Source organism: Stenella coeruleoalba (genome assembly GCF_951394435.1).
Source record: "Stenella coeruleoalba genome assembly, chromosome: 7".
Taxonomy (NCBI): Eukaryota; Metazoa; Chordata; class Mammalia; order Artiodactyla; family Delphinidae; genus Stenella; species Stenella coeruleoalba.
In genome coordinates this window covers 78,971,238-78,992,765 of record NC_137153.1, presented here as the reverse complement: position 1 = coordinate 78,992,765, position 21,528 = coordinate 78,971,238, and the positions used below count along the sequence as shown (strand labels likewise).

The 21,528-nt window shown below is 42.6% G+C and overlaps 1 protein-coding gene across 6 annotated transcripts in view; it reads right to left on the bottom strand.

Annotated features, from left to right (window-relative positions):
* PCSK5 (proprotein convertase subtilisin/kexin type 5) overlaps positions 1-21,528 on the bottom strand; it is a 318,106-nt gene that overhangs the window by 268,873 nt on the left and 27,705 nt on the right. For 4 of the 6 annotated variants that reach the window (XM_079925980.1, XM_079925981.1, XM_079925983.1 and 1 more), the window contains exon 2: positions 12,221-12,325. In XM_079925980.1, coding sequence (XP_079782106.1) covers positions 12,221-12,325 — 105 coding nt within the window. The remainder of the gene's footprint in view (positions 1-12,220; positions 12,326-21,528) is intronic. The other 2 variants (XM_079925984.1, XM_079925985.1) reach the window with 1 other exon arrangement.

The following is a 21,528-nucleotide window of genomic DNA, read 5'->3' as shown; positions in this document are numbered from 1 at the left end:
AGCTGTGCCTTACGGCATCTACATGTACTAATGTCTCGTTATCAGTGTGTTTTTCCTAACTGTAATCTCAAAATGATTTCCGTGTAAGTTAGGGTTGTCAGACGTACCAAATAATAACACAGGACACTCAGTTAAATTTGCATTTCAGGTGAAAAACAAATTATTTTAATAAAAGTATGGCCCGTACAATATTTGGGACAAGCTCTTATTAAAAATATATTCTTTTATCTGGCAGCCCTAAATAGAAATAAAAACTTGAGATGTGTTAGTGAAAAGCTATTAAAACGGTATTAATTGATGCCTTCAAAAGTCTCAGCTTTCCAGTGATGTTGGAATTGCATTTGGGGATAGAAACTGATGCTGAGAACTGGGGTTTTTAGCTTCAGGCCGGCACTTTAGGCTTACTAGGTGGTAAGCTCCACTGGGAAAAAGCTCTGGGGTCTACCAGTATCTTGTACACAATTAGCTCTCAAAGTTATCCCTGGAGAAAGCAAATGAATGAATGGCTAACTCCAGAGAGCCCTCCCATGCTACCTCATTCCTGGGAGACTTCAGTTTTCCCGGTATTAAGGAATGACCCCACTTCTTTCCCAATCCTCCAAGTAGTCTCCATCTTTGTCATTTTCTCTCCGTGCACAGATGAATTTGAAAAGGGCTTCCTGCTGGCGCAAAGAGTAAGTCTGAAAAGCTTGTCCATATCTTGAGGGACATTATTGGAACATTCTGTCTAGAGCGAAGGCTGCCCTTGAGCTGGGGCCTAGCAAATTTGCCCTAAGACACAGTCCTCTTCCTCACATACTCACTCTGCTCACCTTTTGCCCTTTTTTTTCGGTGGGGGTGTGGGTCGGGGGGCAATCACAGCCTAAGCTTGAAAACTCAAACCTGAAAACACTTGCTTAGCTTTGCCAGTGGATTAAAGAAGAATCTACATTCCACCAACAATTTTCATGAATTGTGTCCACCCTTGATTCTTGGCTTCTTCTATTTCCTACTTCCTACCCACCACCCTCCCAATATATTTCTAATTTCCATGGTAAGCTTTTAAAAATGTGTTCTAGTGTTGTTGTCATCTTAGAAGATGTTCCGTTTCTCCAAAAACTAAATAAAGTATTAAATTCCTTAGAAGCACTTGTATTAAGTATGTTTTGCTGTTCAGAACTGCCTTCTGCAATTCATGAGCATCAGTAATGATAATTACCATTCTCGTTATCACACTCTTGTATCAGTGAGAGACATGTACTCTGAAAACAAAGAAGCAATGTTACTTCTTCCTCATTTATCATGTGCATTGCTGAATAGGTAAAGTCTATCTGTCTCAAGTCTAATTGCAAAATTCACTCTTTCAGGTAGAACAGAGTCCAGGGGAAGAGCTCAAGTGCTAAGAAATATTCTAAGTATTGGGGAGAAAGAGAGAAGGAGGAAGTTTGGAAAGACATTAGAACAGGGAATATGAAAAGGGCAGATCCGATGCGCAATGTGGACCAACAGTAAAATCACAGGTGACACTGGTTCAAGATGGTAATTAATGGATCAGAACGAATGTCAGAAAATGGCTCACCTGCTCCATGATTTTATAAGTGAAATAAGCCCAGTGAGGAGTGACCTGCTAATAGCAGGTTGAGCTAGTAGCAAAGCTGAGACCGGAATCCAAATATCCCAAGTCCAGCCAATACCTCTTTTATTTTATAAAACAGTTTCTCCAACTGGCTGCCCCCACGTCTGCACTAAAATGAGATAGTACTGTGTATGTCATCATAAAATGATTTGAGTTCTAAGGCAATTAAGAGAAATTCAGCCCCTAGATTTATTACTTCCTCTCTCATTTATTTTCCTGTACAAATTAATTTTAAATATTTATTCATTCATTTATTCTTCTATGGATGGTCTTTTATGTACCAGATATTATTCCAGAATGAGGGAATACCACAGGTAGTAAGATGGGGCCCCTGCCCCTACTGAGTATCCTGGAAGGGAAAATCCAATAACACTCAAATAAACAATATGGTTTTGGATTCAGATACGTTATCAAAGAGGAAATTAACATGTTAAAGCTAGACAGAAGCTGGGTAGATGAGATTAAGGGTGTATTTTAGCAAGGATGACTGTCGAAGGGCCTTCAAAGGAGGTGACATTTGCTTTGATACGTGAAGGGTGAGAAGATATCCATCATGCAAAGACCAAAGGAAATATGTTCCAGGCAAAGGGTAAGAGTTCGATGTTTATAGAAAGAGGTCAACGTGGCTGAGAGTGATAAGCAAAAAGGAGGCATTTCAAAGCCTAGCTCAGGGAGGTAAGAAGGGGCCAGATCATGATGGTCCTTAAAGAGCATTAAGAAAAAATTGGATTTTATTCCAAAGTCCATGGAAAGTCTTTGAAAGACCTGATCTTTGTACGTCTTAAGAAGCTTACTCTCTGTGGAGAATGACTACAGAAGAAGAGTGGAAGTAGAGGCAATTGCCGCAGTCCAAGTCAAAGACAATGGTGGGATTAACCAGGCTGGTGGCAGTGCCGGAGAGGAAAGCCCACAGGTTCACAGCTTTAAGATAAATTTTAGCAGGGAGACCCCCTTAATGGTTCCATGAGGGGAAATGAGGAAAAGGGAGAGAATCAAGAATAGATTGCTTTACTTTTGGCTTGGGCAACTAGATAAATTATGGTACCGTGTACTGGGAAGGAAAAGGTTTGAGCACCATGGTGATGGATAGAAATTAAAAGCATCGTATATGTCATATTATGGCTTAGATGCTTACTAGACATCTAATTGGAGACGTCAGGTAGGTGAGAGAAGGAGATATAAATTAGAAGCAAGGACACCAGCATAAAGGGGAGCCCTGGGCTCTCCAAAATTTATAGGTGAGGTGAAAAAGTACCATCCACAGAGACAGAAGGTGCAGGAGAGGCAAGGAGAAAACTGGGAGACGTGGTCTCAAGAAACTGAGAGTCATTTTTCAAGAAGGAGCAAATGATCAACCACTGTATTAAGTGAAAGATAGAGTCAGATGAGAACAGAGATGAACTCACCAGATTTGAAATGTCAAATATCATTGTTGATATCAACAAAGGCAGTTTCAGTATAAACAGTTTTTTAAAAGTCATACAATGTGGAAAGGTAACTATTAAGAGTTATTTTTATGTGTTTGTGCTTCCTTCCAAACCTACGCTGCATATAACTACACAAAAATACACACAGGTCTTTTTGTTTGTTTGTTTTTAAATGTAAAACATAAATAGGAACACATCTTATATGTTCTTTTTATACCGCTTTTTGTTACTTTACATATTATTTTGGAGATCTTTCCTTATCAGTATGTATAGATTTATAACATCATTTTAATGGTGAACTTACTATTTTCTTATAAGAATTTAACCTATGCTTTTGATCTTTTCTTATGTACAAACCATTATACCGTATTATACCATGTACTTCCCTGAGTATGGGCATGAACAATGATGAGGACAGAAATGAGGAGAGAAAATCGATAGACAGAGGAGTTAAGTGCTCACCCCACAAAGATCCGAGCATGAACAAAGACCCAAAGGTTCTTTCTGTTGTACCACATTGCCTCTTTTTATGTTGTAAGAATTGATTGACATTTGGTAGAACTGAGCACAGAAACAAAATTCACAAGCACTTTTTAACAAATCATGCCTTTTCAATGGTGATGTTTTAATTGGATCTCTTATTTACTCTTGCATTCATTAAAGTAAATACGTAAATCAGTATGATTTCTCTTCAAAGCCAAACAATTAAAAGGGCTTTGGGTTTTGTTGTTGCTGGCTTGTTTGTTTTTGCTGTTTTCGCTTATTCCCTAGGATTACTTACTTATTATATCCTAACTTGCCCAAGAGTTCAACAGAACCTGTGGCTCTAAAGTTCCCTTCTTAAGACCTGTTACAGACTGAATGTTTGTGTTCCCGCAAAATTCACATGTTGAAACCTAATACTCAACGTGGTGGCATTCAGCGGTGGGGCCTTTGGGAGGTGATTAGGTCACAAGGGTGGAGTGACCTAATGGTCACCTATAAATGGGATTAGTGCCATTATAAAAGAGACCCCGGAGAGCTCCCTTGTGTCTTCCGCCAGGTGAGATTACGGTGAGAAGACGACTGTCTATGAACCAGGAAGTGGGGTCTCACCAGACACCGAATCTACCAGCACCTTGATCTTGGACTTCCCAGCCTCTAGGACTAGAAGAAGTAAATGTATGTGGTTTATAAGCCACCTAGTCTATGATATTCTGTCATAAGCAACCTGAACTAAGACCAGACCTAACGAGAAATTCAGAACGTCGTCATTACCCTACACTTTCTAGATCTAGCACCGGCTGCTTTAGAATCTGACACCTTAGAAATACTACATAAATTAAGAAAATAATACAGATTTTACATTTGTACCTTTCCTTCACGTGGCTAAAGCGGCAAAATCCATAATTACCCTTCCCCCACCCTATCTAATTCCTCTCCCTATTTTTACATGGTCATCACTTTATTTGCTTCCTTTTTCTGTTCTTTTCTTTGACTTATCCTATTTCCTCCAGGCTTCATTTCCTGTTGAGACTGTTGTCAGTGGAAAACTGGATAAAGGCACAAGAGGAGCTAGAACGAGCTCCGGCAACCCTCCGTCCTCACCGGCAGCAGCGTCTGCTTCAGAACCGGAGTGCTCTGAGCCAATTATTTACACCTAAAAGATCGTCGCATTTCAGGGCTTCCCGGGTGGCGCAGTGGTTGACAGTCCGCCTCCCGATGCGGGGGACGCGGGCTCGTGCCCCGGTTTGGGAGGATCCCACATGCCGCGGAGCGGCTGGGCCCGTGAGCCATGGCCGCTGAGCCTGCGCGTCCGGAGCTTGTGCTGCGCGGCGGGAGAGGCCACAACAGTGAGAGGCCCACATACCGCAAAAAAAAAAAAGATTTTTGCATTTCAGTTTGGAGACTAAGACACAGAGAAAAATTATACTAGAGCCACTCAGCAGAGCGTGACTGACAGACTGAAACCAGTGTTCAGGTGAGGGCAAGACCGAGGCCAAGTTACGAAAGTGCTAACACCTACCTTTCACGCCTCCCCCACTTTTTCCCGATGCAGCCCACCTCAGGGGTCACAAACTGGGATGCCTCTCGGATGCATTTTCCTTGGCCCACACGAATATGTTTAAACTTCTGAATTACTGGCCAACATTTAAAACTGGGAAACGTCCCATGAAAGTGCAGACTTGCCGGCTCTTCTCAACTGGCAACCACGAGCCAGCATGCAAACATGAAGCCGCAGGGCTGCGGATGCTCCCTTACACACAGCAAGGGCTCTACACTCTATCCTATGCCCAGGGATTTTCTGTCTGGCCCATCTTACTCATCCTTCTTATCTGCACGCCACTGTGGGCATGTGCGTTTATAACCTTTCAGAATGAAACGCTGCGAAGTGCTCTCTAATAAAGATTTGGCCACTTTTCCTAAGTAGCTAAAAAAATTGGGGTTACGACCCAAACTTTCCCATCAGATAACCCAGCAGTGTACAACCTGACTCTCTGGTTTCTGATCATCCAGACATCTGGGAGACCTGAAAACAAGACAGAAAAGAAGGGAAGGCGGAGAACTTGGTGGCATCTGCACCCACATACTCCTTCCGTCTCTCCTACACTCCTAGCCATCCTGCCATTATATCTGTATCACAGGTTGCAAACTTATGCCTGAAACGCTTCTCCCAGGAGTCTACACGTTCTAGTGGGGTTTTCAAAGGCACAGGAATGCTATCAAAAAGCAAAGACAGGAATCTGCCATAGCGGTTGCACTTCATAACTGGTGAAGTGTAGTTAAAGAGGGTCACCCGGGGGCTTCTCTGGTGGCGCAGTGGTTGGGAGTCCGCCTGCCGATGCAGGGGACACAGGTTCATGCCCCGGTCCGGGAAGATCTCACATGCCGCGGAGCGGCTGGGCCCGTGAGCCATGGCCGCTGAGCCTGTGCGTCCGGAGCCTGTGCTCTGCAACGGGAGAGGCCACAACAGTGAGAGGCCCGTGTACCGCCAAAAAAAAAAAAAAAAAAAAAAAAAAAGAGGGTCACCCGGAACAAGACAGCCCCCCAACATGCCCCTTGACCATTGCATCCACATCCTCTCCACTCATCATCACACCCAAGCCCACGCTGCTTCCAGAAGAATTCAGGGCATTCTCAAGCTATCTGGTAACTGCTTTTATTCACTGGTGAGATGCTGAGAAGCAAATGTGTAACAATCACGGTTATGACACAGGCTAAGAACACACAGCCTCGGGTTCCTGCCCCAGAGAACACAGCCCCTCTCGTTCCACCTCAACACACCCAGGATCTGTGCACGTGGCCGCCCAGCACAAGCCCAGGAATGTTGTTATAAAACTGCACTTCACAGAAGAAAGTCAAACCATGAGGTTATTATCACAGTTAAAAGCAAAGAGCAGAAAATTGAACTGCCAGAGAAAACAGTCCACGGGAGCACCAGCTGGAATGAGGGCAGGTGGGGTGAGAGGAAGTGCAGCAGCGGCCAGATCAGGAAGCACTTGTACTCGGGGTGGAATGAATTTTGAAGCTGCACTAGGACACCAGGAATCTTGTCAGTGAAAAGGCATGGCTGTGATTCATGCATGGGAGCCAGGCAAGATGGAGCTCAGACACTCCTGAGCATCTATTTCTAACTGAATAAGGTTTCTTTACCTCCAAAGATCCCCTGGCAGATCAGGTGTATGGAAACCACTTTTAAATGGTTTGTCTCAGAGTTAAAAAAAAAAAAGAGTTAACTAACGTGCTGGTTGTCTCCACAGAAAAATGACATATCAATCCTCAGTGAAGATAAATTGATTCTGAAATTGTAAAGTGAATCCATGGAGAAATGAGGTTTGACTGATAAGAAGTAGATTGGTACAACTTTTTGGGAACAGGACCATTATGTACAGTGAAGTACCCCTGCACCCTTACTTTACTCCATCACATCGTCTTCACCCTTGGGGCAAAAAGAGAAACTCCATTCGCCTGAAAATCAAATTCTGGACACAATAGGTACCAACAGGGATTAGTCAAGAACTTGAACTTCCCTTTCTCCTTTCACAGGTTTGATTCTATCTGATTTCGCTAATTACCTCCAATTACTTCATTTCCGCCTTCCTGTCCTTTTCCTACAGCCCTTTAGCTGTCCCTGTACGGTGCTTGCATGCTCTGCTCTAAAATCCTCTTCAGAGGAAATGGCTTACATATAAATGTAACAAATGAGCGATCTCTCTGTGAGCTAAAGCCGTGAACTTAATTCTGGGCCACACTGACAGAGGGACAATTGCTGCTCCAGCAGACTAAGAGAGGGGCTCCAAATATTTAAAGAGCTGTTATGTGTAAGTCTGGAAGGTAGAAGTAGATCCAATCAATGGATAGAAGTTACAGACAAGCAAATTTTAGCTCAACATGTTAAATCTCTTTAATTATAGAAATGTTTGCCTTGTCCAGTACTGAGCTCTCTGTCACTGGGCATGTTTAACAGATCTGAAAATAATATTTTTAGGAGTATGACAGAGGGTATGTTAGCATTGGATAGGAAGGAGAGAAGTCTAATTTTAAGGAGCCTAGGATTCTGCAATAAATAATACTATATCAATAGTTTTTCCGTATTTGAGATACACAGCCATACACATCCACGCGATGAGGCGGGTTGATAAGTTGAACTTCAGGAAAAAACAAGGCAGGAGAGTTGCTCATCCCTGAGCCCAGAGCAGAAGGTAATTCTACCCTAGATTTAGATAAAAATTGATCTTTAAATATATTTGAAGACAGAAAAAAAACGACTGGAAAAGATAAGAGATTAAAAGACCAGAATCTTCAAGATAAAACCTCATGGGCAAGGGTAGAAGTTGGGCTCGTATATCAAACCACACATGAATAGGACATAAGGGCTAAACGAAGGACAGTTTATGTTCTTTATTTTTGAAAGCCTACTCTAATGGAAAATGTAGGATTCTGATTTTTCTGTTCTGGGTAAGAAGAATGAAAGAGAAGTATCTCCTCCACCACCCCTGCCCATGTCTGCACCGGCAGTTAAAGAACCGTAAAGAACTTTCATTCCAAAGACCTCCCGTAGATATCGCCCTCTTTGACCAAAATGCCACAGGGCTGGCAAAGATTTCCAAGCAGATTAATGAGAGGCTTCTGAAAACGTTAATGCAAGACTGCTGTCTCTCAGATGTAACCTAGGTCTCTTGGAGAGAAGCTGGTGAGTCAAGAACACTGTTAGACTCACCCTTCTAACGCTGTAATATTGTACCAACACTTTTTGCCAAACTGTGTTATTATCGTGCAGTGATGCCGTCTTAGAAGTCTGCGGATCCCTGTCATTTAAAAGCTAATCATAACATACCGTTAACATATGGGAATCCAGTCTATTCTTGTTCTCCGGGCTCATGTGCCCCAACTGACCACAGCATTTTCTTAGCACCAGGAGGGTTGTTCTTACAATGTTGCTACTTTTGCATCTCCTCCTTTAGAACCCTCTAAGTAAAAACAATAGCAGGGGGTAGAAGCAGCCATGCAATTTACTCCAGCAAGTAAATGCCAGGATCTGTTGAGTGTGTGTATTCCCTGCAATTCACCCATGTGTGTTTTCCCTTTCTGGAGAAGATGAGGAACAAAAATAACTTCACACGTCACCAATGTTTCCCACCAAGCCATTCCACATGGTCCCGTCCCCCTAATCACAAATGTGCCTCCACTCCGGCACACAAATCACCCACCACACACACACACACACACACACACACACACACACCCAAGATTGAAGAAAAGGAGTCCTGCCTAAGAAAGCAAGTTGTGCGGGTACTTTATACTCCCCATGAGATCTGCTGGGAGTGGAAAATAAAAAGCCAGCCTGTAGAAATTTACATAATCTCAAAGTATTTCCCCACAAAACGCCTATTAATTAGGTGGGGGGAAATCGTATTTTAAAATAAAGAAACCTGGCAGACACCAGGTTTCATCAAGTGACCAAAGTTAAAATCATCAGCAATGAAACACGTCAATGTCATGCGCCTCCCGATCTGATACACTGGGAAGGACATAGCACTTCTCTGGTGTTCCTGCCAAACCTGCAGCTAATCATGAAGAAACAGACAGACACAACTTGAGAAATCTACAAAATAAGTGGCCAGTACTCTGAAAAAAAATTCTAGATCATGAAAGAAAAGGAAAGGAAAGGGGAAGGGGTAAGGGGAAAGGGAAGGAGAAGGGGAAGGGGAAGGGAGGGGAAGGGGGAGGGGAAGGGAGGGGAAGGGGGAGGGGAAGGGGAGGGGAGGGGAGGGGAGGGGAGGGGAGGGGAGGGGAGGGGAGGGGAGGGGAGAAAATGAAAGTATGACAGAGTATACCAAGGGGATTTGGGAAATATGACAACTGATGTGATCCTGGCCCAGAAAAGAGACAACTGGCAATATCTGAATAAAATCTGTAGATTAGATTATAATATTGAATCAATGTTAATACCCAGATTTTACCAAAATGTTAACCATTGTACTCCCAGTTATATGACAGAAAATCCTTTGTTTTGGTAAATACACAGTGAAGTATTTAGAGTTAAAGGGGCATCATGTCTGCAATTTGCACCCAAATTTTCAAAAAGAAACGTATATACATAGCTATGTGTGCTTGTGCGTGCATGTGTAGAGAGAAGAGAGAGAAAATGACCAAGTAAGTTTGACGAGATGTAAAATGTAAACGTGAACATTTAGGGAATCTGGGAAGTGAATACAGGAATTCCTCATAACGTTTTTGCAACTTCTCTGTAAATAACATTTGTTGTTGTTGTTGTTGTTTTAATTAAAAAGGAAACTTAACCTAAGTGGCGGCCTGAGCTTTTCGTGGAGGGAGCTGGAGAAGGAGGAGGAATGTAGTGGACCCCCATCTCCTTTGCTCTTCCGTCCCCAACACTGAGAAGCACTGTAACGTCTTGTGTTTCCCTGAAAGCTACTGTGGGAGGCTGCAGAGAGTTCCCTGAGGGCAACACCCTATCCCCAAATCCCCAGAGCCTAACACAGGGCCTGGCATATATTAGACGCTCAAGCAGTGGCCAATGGAAGGAATGATCGGACTTTAAGAAATGTCTGAAAGAAACTGCAGGCAATCCCCAATCTGCAAAGTTGGTAGAACAGTGGCCCTTCTGTATAAACAGCTGGGCAGCAATGAGGGGCAGGTGGCATCAGAATGAGGAGTGAGAAGCAACATACAGTCCTATTCTAGGGTATTCTTTATATGGAGGAGGAAGAGGAACTGAGCATGTACCCTGGGGCTGGCCTGAACTGGCTCTGTTCCTCTGGGCGGGGTGGGGGAGGACATACATGCCAGGCACTACGTGTCCCAGCATCTGAGGTCTCCATTGGGTCCTGCGTGAGCTATTTGATGCACTGAGATAAGAAGAATGGAAGGCCAAGCTTCCCCAAAAGAACGTTAAGGCTTGAAATAGCTCTGTATTCAATTCTGTTCTTACCTCCCAAACCATTTAGTACTCGGTTTTTCAAATTCATGTGGACTGGGCTTCCCTGGTGGCACAGTGGTTGAGAGTCCGCCTGCCAATGCAGGGGACACGGGTTCGTGCCCCGGTCCGGGAAGACCCCACATGCCGCCGAGCGGCTGGGCCCGTGAGCCATGGCCGCTGAGCCTGCACGTCCGGAGCCTGTGCTCCGCCACGGGAGAGGCCACAAGAGTGAGAGGCCCGCGTACCGCAAAAAAAAAAAAAAAAAAAAAATCACGTGGACTATGCACATGAGGTCTGAAATTAAAATCATTTAAATTACCAAAGTTCAAGAAAGCTTGGAAAACGTTAACAGATGAAAAACGTGACTTTGCTTCGAAAACTTCGCTAATTCAAGAACATCCTAACAGATTGCTTTTCCAGTAACATTTAATTCTGAATAGAGATAAAGGGAAGATATACATATAAGCCACAGGCTGCCAGAGTGTTCAGTATCAGGGGATGTTCCTATAATCCACAGAAAATCGGGCCCTACAACAAACGTGCTTTTTCTAACCACCAAGATACAACTTCACAATCATGAACGCTGTGTGATAATATTCCAGACAAAAATTAAACAAGAACTGTGGCACATAACCGAGGACAGGACTCCAAAGAGCCAACCTGATTTGCATATTAATTCAAACAGGGACCTTTTTGCTTTAATAAGGAATATCATTTTTGAGGAATCTCTAGGTGAGATTGCCATGCTCACTGGTATAGACTTGTTGACCAATTTATTTGAAAATGAGCTCCTATGATAAACCCAAACCATAATGAGGAAAAGACAACCCTTCCTGATCAGTAAATAACAAACGGTGAATCCACAGAGGAACCAGGGCAGGCTGGTACTGCTGTCCTCTCTCCCTCTTTACTCGTCACATCTGGGAGGCCAAGCAGTTCTCTGTCAGAGTCAATCCCTTCCTCCAACTTAATAAGGACAGAGGGTTATCTCATCCTCAGAGTTTTAGTTGCCAGTTATTAGCCTGTTTGTCCCTAACACCCTCCAGCTTCCTATCTCCCATTTCAAAGCTGTCCTGCCTCTCCAAAATGGATTGGGAGGATCTAGACATGACATGTCTCCTGCTAGGTTCTCCTAGAAGTATGCTTTCTGTACAACCCAAAAGGATTGGGGTCAAGACAATGTGTAAGAAAGATCCCTGTTGAGCTTCCAAGAGGAGTACAGCCAGCTTCTGTCCCTTCTGTGCTCAGAATCCCTCCTGTCTCAGACATGGTCTAGGCCATGGTCTAGGCCCTGGGCCACCAGTGGCATGGCTCTATTAATGCCCGTTGAAACTACAAGGATTCGTGGTGACCTAAGGCCTGACCTAAGCATTCTGGAAGAGACTCCTCTACAGAGCTCAGATAGAACCTCAGATCTGTATGCAAATAGGCAGATAGTATGGTCTTCTTAAGACCTCAATACTTCTGAATCCATCCCCATCTGTCCCCACATACACTCCTTCTCATTTCTCCATGACAACTCCTACTTCTGATACCCCTGGGCTGTTCTACAACTGGGATGATAAGGACACTTCAATAAAAAATCAAGCCACTGCCTATTTTTGGTCTCAAGAGGAAGCAAAGATATTGGACCAAAGGATAGTATGACAGCTCTTGAAATGTAAGCTTTCGTGCTGGTCACCAGTTCCTAGTGTGATGTTACCAATGAAAAATGCAGAAGCTCTGCCTCTTGGTCCCCACCCAACTGGTTCTTCTTACCTTTGGTTCCATTGAAATGAAACTGTGTGTTCCTCTGCTTGAGAGAACTGACCTTTTAATCGTCCTGCTGTGATAGAAGTGGTAGTAATCCTTCAGGGCCCCGATCTGCAAAGGCAGGAGGGAAAGAATATAAGAGAGTTAACGTATGAAAAGTCTTCTGTTTTCCTGGTTTTTCATTAAAATAAGAACACAAAAGCAAAAAAAAGAAAAGGTCCATAAATTATGCAGTTGCTGGCCATGCTTAAATGTTACTTGAAGCTTGGTGATCACTTTTCAAAAGAAGGACATGTGATATGAAATGGAGTGTCCTTGAGGTGGTGACCGTGGAACTAAAGATTATAATGGGGCAGCTTGGGCTCTCCATATCTCCCTTTTAATGTTTAATTTATATGCAGCATTTTAAGTAATTTTATATCAATCTGTATCCAAATGTATGAAAGAGAAACAAATATCAAATAGCTATCTGGTTATAAAAACACATCGCATTTTGTTTGCTCCGAGAAATGTACAATGAAAGACCTTGTTAGATTATTTATATCGTTAATTTGAAACAAGTCCTAAGCAATTGATCATTCGCAAAGAAACCAGTACTTAGTTTGTTTCCTGACTTCGGTAGACAGTATAAATACATAGCTCTTATTCATGTGTTGCAAAACTAAAAGTGGAATGAATGGCAATTTCTAAAACAAAACAAAGATCACACGTCCCACCTATCAGCTAAGCTTCCTGTGTGACAATAGTTCAATCGACTTTATCTTAACCATTTCTTTAACGAATTAGTTTTCTCATTTATGTACCCCTTTCTTTAGTTCAAAACAGGTCTGTTTAGGATAGCTGTAAAAATAAATCCCTGTCCATTCTAAGAAAACAAACTAACACAATTCCAAACAATCATATTCTTTCAGCAGACTGTAAAATGTGGATCACATAATGGAAATTAAACCATACAATGAGCTAAGGCAGGAGAGCTTGGTTCTAGTTTCGGCTGACGGTCACTACAAGTGTCTTCTTAACTAAATCGCATATACTTACTATGTCTCAGTTTCATTATCTATAAAATTGGACTTCAAGCCAGTTCATTTCTCAGATCACTACAGCTGTCAAATTCTATTCTTTACCACTGACACTTTACTCGCCTTGGGCAAATACATTTAGCGCACCATTGCTCTACCCTAAAAGAATGACCATCATCAAGATGTTTTCCAATTAGGACAATTCAAAAGTTAGGCCTTCTTAATTGATTAAAAAAAAGAAAAAAAAGTCATTGCCCCAGCTTAATTTTTTCAGATAAAAGGTTTACTTTTCATTCCCATCTTTTCATCACATTCTCAATCATCGTCCCGCCCTTCCAATAAGGATGATCAACCAAATTTCTGTGCCAGTTAAGAGTCATCTCCTCACTGGGACTTCATGCTCTAATTGAATGTTTCTTATCTTCATTAAATTTGAATGTCTTAAGTCTCCCATTTCTGATTCAAGTGGAACTGCCCAGATGTACACAGAAGAGATCCTGGACTCTGAAAACAAGTAGGAAATGAGGCAATCCTAGCTGAAACCTCTAATCTCAATGATTCTGGACTCTGAAGCAGTAGAAAACAATGAGGAAGAGGGCACAGGTGCCAGTCCCAGTCTCCACGGGTGTTTCAAGGAGGGTTTTACAGGCCAACTTTAAAATTCCAGAGGAGCAGGGGTAGAATTCAGGAGGGGCTGCATAATCCTCTATCAGAAATCTTAAAATCCCAAGAAGCTTAGAGCTTTCACCTCACATAGTTTCTGTCAAGAATGCTCCTTGGGGGCTTCCCTGGTGGCGCAGTGGTTGAGAGTCCGCCTGCCGATGCAGGGGACGCGGGTTCGTGCCCCAGTCTGGGAAGATCCCATATGCCGCAGAGCGGCTGGGCCCCTGAGCCATGGCCGCTGAACCTGCGCGTCCGGAGCCTGTGCTCCGCAACGGGAGAGGCTACAACAGTGAGAGGCCCGCGTACAGCAAAAAAAAAAAAAAAAGAATGTTCGAGTAAATACAGTAGTTTTTGTGGAAAGGAACAGAGAATCTCTGAGGAAGAACTTTTTATCAACGTGAAAAGCGCCAGTATGTTTAAGATCATGTCCACTCAACTATTATGGAACCTCTTCGACTATAGGAAATGACTGAATTCAACTCAACTATTAAACTCAAACTGTGGATGAAATACACCCTGAAGAAATATTCAGATCCTTTGTGGCTTCAATGGTACACACCAGAATGCTGGCCTAATGCAGTGTACATGGAGCTGGAAAGCGGAACCCTTGTCCTGACTTAACTTGCTCTGGGATTTTGGATACATCACTTAACCTCTTTGGGCCTTGGTTTCCTCAACTGTGAAATAAGGACACAGGAGGTACAGTGGACAGAGACTGGGCGTCAGAGTCTAATGGGGGATGATAGTGTTTATGGGTTAGTGTGGTTATAAGGATTGAATGTAATAGCAGGTACACTGCCTAGTCAAGTCACTGTCCAGCACATAGTAAGTAGCAGAAGGTTATGAGTTTCCCTTCTAAGTTTATATTCAAATCCTACCTTCCCTCACCTCCTATCCCTCTAATTAATCCCTCACCTCTGTCTCTTGGCAGGATTCCTCTTAATCTGCCCTGGTATCACCTCCCTTATTTCACTTCCCTTATTTCACTGGCCAAAAATCAAAAGGGTTGATGATACACTGTTGGCAAGGATGTTGGCACAAATGCAGCTCGTACAGGATCAGTAAAGAGCGTACCATGGTACAAGTGTGTGGAGAGCCATTTGGCAATATCAATAAAATTATACACAGTACTTAACCTTCAACCTAGCCTTTCCACTTCTTAAAATTGATTCTATAGGTAGAGTCATTTACGTAAAAGAATGGATGTTAGTTAGAGCAAATTTTGTAAAAGCAAGAGAATGCAAACAACTAGCTGGCATCAGTAGGTGACTGGTTCTATATGAACTGAAATGCATTGTCTCCAAGGTAGTGGATAAAGAAAGAAAGAAATACAGGTGCAAAAGAGGCATATAATATGACCCAATTTTTGTAGGAGAAAAAAGGAAGACTCTAGATGACATGTGTGCTTATATGCACAGGATATTTCAAGAAGGAAACTTGACAAACTGGAAAAGAGGGATTTTCTTTTCATGATTTATGTGGCTGCATTATTGTTTTAAATGAAACTAACCAAAAATGAAAACATAATACAAATGAACACGTGAAATAGCACACACACAAATCCCACCTACTTTTCCAGGGGCAAATACGCTCCCCCAATTCCATGGGACTGATACAAGGGCCACTTCTATTGGGGCCATTAAATCTCTTTAGCAGTACACTCTATTTAATCTCCATCTTTCAGGGATTCTGTTTCCTCTATAGGGTTATGGAATGGTGTTCACTGATTGGCTGATGCCTCAATTACAGAATGCCTGCCACGTGCCAAGCATCTTGCTGCTCTTCCGCATGGTATTATATTTAACTTCACCTCCCCAAGAGCTTCTGAAGACAAATATTAGTACCTCCAACTTGATAAAGGAGGCTATTGAGGCTCTGGTAGTGCCCGAATGTACACAGCTGGTATTGTGAGCTGGTAAAGTGTAAATCTTTGTCGAATGCCTAGCATCGGGGTGAATTTAGTTACGTTTCATGGTGCATCCCGTCAACGGGCTCACAAGACGCATTCCGACATCCTTCTAGTGAGCCTTCCTATGCTGCAGAGCTAAATTCTATGCAGCCAGGGTTCTGAATGTGATAAGGTTCTACCAATCAAAGGCAGACTGTGGCATCGTGAGGCATGCTCCTGGAGGCATTGTCGTGTCTAGTGGTGGCTGTGGCTAAAGGTCTTAGTACCTGGTTGCTAGCTTTCTGGGCATTCATTTGTACATCCTGTTTTGTCAGTCAGTTGGGAAGAGATTTTAGAAGAACTACAGGGGCATCATAGGGTAGCTTTCTCCTTCCTCAGCTTCCTCACTGAGGCAGAAGCAGCAGCTCTGGTGGAGGCCCATGCTGTGGGGTGGCTTTGGGGGCCTTTTCTGAAAACTTGGCCCTCCTGATTGATACTCCAAGCTATTTAATAGTCAATACTGAATGCCTTCCAAAGCAGACCAAGCAGTGGATTCAGTAGTTGGCTCCCCTGAATATTCCAAACTGGACAGATGAGAATTTCTGAAAAAGCAGCTTTATATATATACAATCTTGCACAACTTAGAGATCCTCAAAGGTATGTACCTTTTGAGTCATGGGCTACAGGCACCACTGAGCCACAGGCTACGGATGACCCACTGTGTCTGCTCTAACATCCTGTTAGATGACTACACTGGCTTCTTGGCTTCTCGCAGCCATTCATACCAATCTCCTCTCTCAAGTCTTTCTATACAGTAGCCAGCATAAGGTTATAAATGTACATTTGACTGTCATAGTTCATACGCCAGCTTCAAATCCTTGAGTGGCTTCCCTTTGCTGTTAAAATAAATAGTAATATTTAATAATATAATTTTAAAGTTAATAATAAGATCAACAGTTATTCTGTGCCAGGAACTAGCCTACATGCTTTATCTAACTCATTGAATGAAAGCACTGTGGCCACCTCGATGAACCTGTCAGCTCTCTCAGGTTGCTTGTTTGCCTTGTTTTCCCTCCTGCCCTGTCCAACTTACAGATTTCCCCAAATTCTGTACTCCTTTTCGAAAAGTTATTTACTATCAGCCTACAGATAAAATTTTTTTAATGGGCAAAAGTTTGAACAGACATTTCACAAAAGATATACAAATGGCCAATAAGCATGTAAAAAGATGCTCAAATGCAAATAAAATCATAATGGCACTATACACATACCAAAATGGCTAAAATTTAAAAGGTAGACAATACCCATTTTTAATGAGATTACGGAGCATCGGAACTCTCATACATTGCTAGCGGGAGTAGAAAATGGTTCAACATCTTTGAAAAATCATTTGGTAATTTCTTATGAAACATATCTCCTCCTCATGACCCAGCCATTTCATTTACAGTATCTACCCAAGAGAAATGAAAACCTATTTCCAAACAAAACTCATACATAAATGCTTATAGCAGCTTTCTTAATAATAGCCCCAAACTGGAAATAATGCAAATGTCTATCAACAAGTGAATGGATAAATCAATTGTGGTATATTTACAGAATGGAACACCCAGCAATAAAAAGGAACAAAACTCTGATGCATGCAGCTACGTGGATGAAGGTCAAAACAGTATGCTGACACAAAGAGGATACACTGTATGATTCCATTGGTAAGAAGTTGTAGGACAGTTACTCTATCATGACAGCAAACAGATGAGTGATAACCTTGGGGAAAGCCTGGAGAAACTTTTGAGTTTGGGAAATGTTCTATATCATGACTGTGGTGGTAACTCCATCAGTGGTTAGTGCTCCGGCATGGTGGAACCAGCTCATTGCAGGCTTGCCAGATCCAACTGCATCTTTTCCCAACACCCTCTGCAGGGACATCACATTGCTGACTTGACATCAACAATGATGGAAGTTTTTAACACATCAGGAAAAACTGGCAAAGGCTACAAATTAGGGCTTCTTTTTTCCCTGATCGGTCACTTGTTTCGTATTTATCAGCACAACCCCGGGTATGTGCATTTGTCAACACTCATCCAATCTTACACAAAAATGGCTGCGATGGGGAGTATATCAATTATACCACAATAATGGCGAGTTCAAAAGTTGTATCTCCTCTACTGATCTCTGGTTCTCTTTCCCATCTGTAGAATGATTCAGAGATTGGGAAACGTGAGAACCCAGTGACCTGGGGCTCTTCAGCTCAGATCTCCTCCCGCCCTCTCAGGTGAGGTGGGGAGGAACCAAGACAATTGTTCTTGCCGATCAGTCTCCAACATCCAGGAGTTAAGGTTTGAAACTCCTGCTTGCTAAATTCCATTCAGACAGAAAGCTACAGAAGCACCGCCTGGATATACTGATTTCCCTTCATTAAAATTTGACTGTGATGCCTCATTTGTACTTCCCTGAGAATATTAAAACCATTGTAATTACTTGCCTTCTGTATTTCAGACTCTATAACATTCAAAGGAGAATCAAAGAGAAGGTGGCCATGATTGCTTCCCCCAAAGTCACCAAGAATACTCCAACTTCAGGGCCTTTGCGCCTGCTTTTCCTCTGCCCAGAATGCCCTTCTAGAAATCTCCATAACTCACATCCTCTCTGCTTTCAGGTGTTTGCTCAAATGCTCTCTTCTCAGGGAAGATTTCCACCCAGTTGACCACCCAATTTGAAACTGCTGTCTCCAGCACACCCCACTGCCCCTTCCCTGATTTATTTTTCCCCTTCACATTTATCACCACTTAACATATTATATATTCCCTTTATTTGTCCCATTTATTGCTGGTCTTCCCCTACTAGAATGTTAGCTCCATAGGTCAGGAATTTTTGTTTTATTCACTGCTGAATTAGACTTAGCTCCTATTAACAGTGCCAGGCATACCCAATAAACGTTAGAATGAATGAATGAATGAATGAATGGTCCCTGATCTTCAGGAAATCAAAGCAGCAGTGAGCATGTCTCTAAACCTTAGGGAAGGCTTCTTGCAAATCTCTTTATAACCCTTTCTGTGATACAACATTAACATATAACATACACTTTATACTTAATAAATGTTGAATGAATGAATGACATTATTACATGTAAACATATCTGAAAATTAAGAATTTACTACCAACAACCACCTAATCACCAAAGTCTGCCTTTGTATTTCCCTCTCTTATTTCATCATGGTCAATGATCTATTGGAATCACTGAACAAACGTGATATTTATAACAAGGCTGTTGAACTTATTAAATAGTAAATTAGAAGGCAACTCACTGCAGAAATCTGATGAATTGCTAATATTTATGAAGTACAAACTAAGTGCCCAGCATCATTGCACTGTGTCCTCAAGGCCATATGAAGTAGGTATCACGATTTCCATTTTATATGCACGGAAGCAGAAGCTCACAAAGTTTACGAACTTGCCTAGGGCCACACAGCAAAGGGCCAAGCTCAGGTTGATTCTGGGCAGTCTAACTCCAGAGCATATGTTCTCAACTACTCTAAAAGATGTTTAAAATAAAAGGTTTCTAAGGATGAATTTAAAACAATTACCCAGAAGACTGTGCTCCTAAGAGTTGTACACAGAGGGGATGTTTTCTAGGGATATTTCTATCTACTTTGAGCAGATCCAAAAGAGAAAGTGTTGACAAGCATCTTTGAGAGTGAGAGAGAGCCCATTCCTGTCCTCTGTGGGGGGCAAGGAACTTGCTCTCAGTTTCCTGTTCTACCGTTGACCCCAAGGAACTTACATTAGTGTCTCCTTTAGGTGAGAAATTATCTTTAAGGGCTTCCCTGGTGGCGCAGTGGATAAGAATCCGCCTGCCAATGCAGGAGACATAGGTTCAAGCTCTGGTCCAGGAAGATCCCACATGCCGCGGAGCAACTAAGCCCGTGCGCCACAACTACTGAGCCTCTGCTCTAGAGCCCGCGAGCCACGACTACTGAAGCCCGCGCGCCTAGAGCCCGTGCTCCGCAACAAGAGAAGCCACCGCAATGAGAAGCCCGTGCACCTCAACGAAGAGTAGCCCCACTTGCCGCAACTAGAGAAAGCCCGCACGCAGCAACAAAGACCCAACACAGCCAAAAATAAATAAAAATTAAAAAAATTTTTAAAAAAAGGAATTATCTTTAAGGCACACCTTCACCTTGAAGTTCAAGGGGCATTCTACGCTTAACAAGTACAACACCTGGCACCAAGCATCTTGGATGTTACTCCATGAAACACCACAAATGACATGAAAAATGTCTTCCTTAGACTTTAGTTTCAAGTCAATCACTCAGCTCTTTAGAGAATGACATTAGAATACATGAATTCAGAGCAAAAGAACTATAATCATTTTATTTTTCCTCAGGATGCTCAAGGAAAGATGTATAATCTCTGTGATTTTAGAGCAACTTTCTCAGATATGCAGGAATGTGACAGCTGAATAACGGCCCCCTAAAAATGTTCATATCCTGATCCTCGGAGCCTGTAACTATGTCACCCTATATGGCAAAACGGACTTTGCAGCTGTGATTAAATTAAGGGTTTTGAGATGGAGAGATTATCCTGGATTATCCGGGTGGGCCCAATGAGATCACAAGAGTCCTTATAAGAGCAAAGTCAGAGAGATGTGATGGCAGAAGCACAGAGAGAGAAGGAAACAGAGATCAGAGATGGGGAGAGGGAGAAAGAAGAAGAAGGAAAAGAGAGAGAGATTTGAAGATGCTATGTTGCTGGCTCTGAAGATGGAGGAAGGGGTCACAAGCCAAGGAATTCTGGTGGCTTCTAGAAGCTGGAAAAGGCAAGGAGATGAGGCTCCTCTAGGATTTCTGGAAGGAACGCAACTCTGATGACACCTTCATTTTAGGTTAGGACTTCTGGCCCCAGAACTGAAAGATAATAATTTTGTGTTTTTTTGTTTTGTTTTTTTCTAATGCGGTACGCAGACCTCTCACTGTTGTGGCCTCTCCCGTTGCGGAGCACAGGCTCCGAAAGCGCAGGCTCAGCGGCCATGGCTCACGGGCCCGGCCGCTCCGCGGCATGTGGGATCTTCCCGGACCGGGGCACGACCCCATGTCCCCTGCATCGGCAGGCAGACTCTCAACCACTGCGCCACCAGGGAAGCCCTAATTTTCTGTTGTTTTAAGCCATTAAGTGTGTGATCATTTGTTACATACAGCAGCAAGAGGAAACTAATACTAGGTAGAACTGGTATCTCAGTAGACATCCATGAGAAGCAAAGGAAACGAAACTAGACTATTTGTATTTGGAGCCTGTTTATTCTTCATAATCTTCAGGACTCTCTGGGTATTCAGTTATCAATTTCTAAGTAGCTATACCAGTATAATAATAGTGATTAGTATCAGCCCAGTACTCTGCTCAGCACTTCGTTAGCATTCTCTTCTTAATCCTCAAAACAAACTGAAAAGCAAGATAAAGCAACTGGCCCAGCAAAAGAGAACCGGTAAGCAGCTTGTTTATTCAAAGCCAACGTATAATTAATACTACTAATAACAACAGGTACCACTTACTGCTTTCCTACATTATCTCCAATCTCTCCAACAACCCTGCAAAGGAAGGAGAATTATTCTAATTTTATGGAGAAGGAAATGGTCCAAACCTGGGAGAGGCTAAGTAACATGCCCAAGTGAGGAAATGTCTGAGTCTGATTTCAAAAATCTAAGCTTTTTCTAGTCATAGCACTTTGTGTTTTATTTAAAATTTATTCAAAG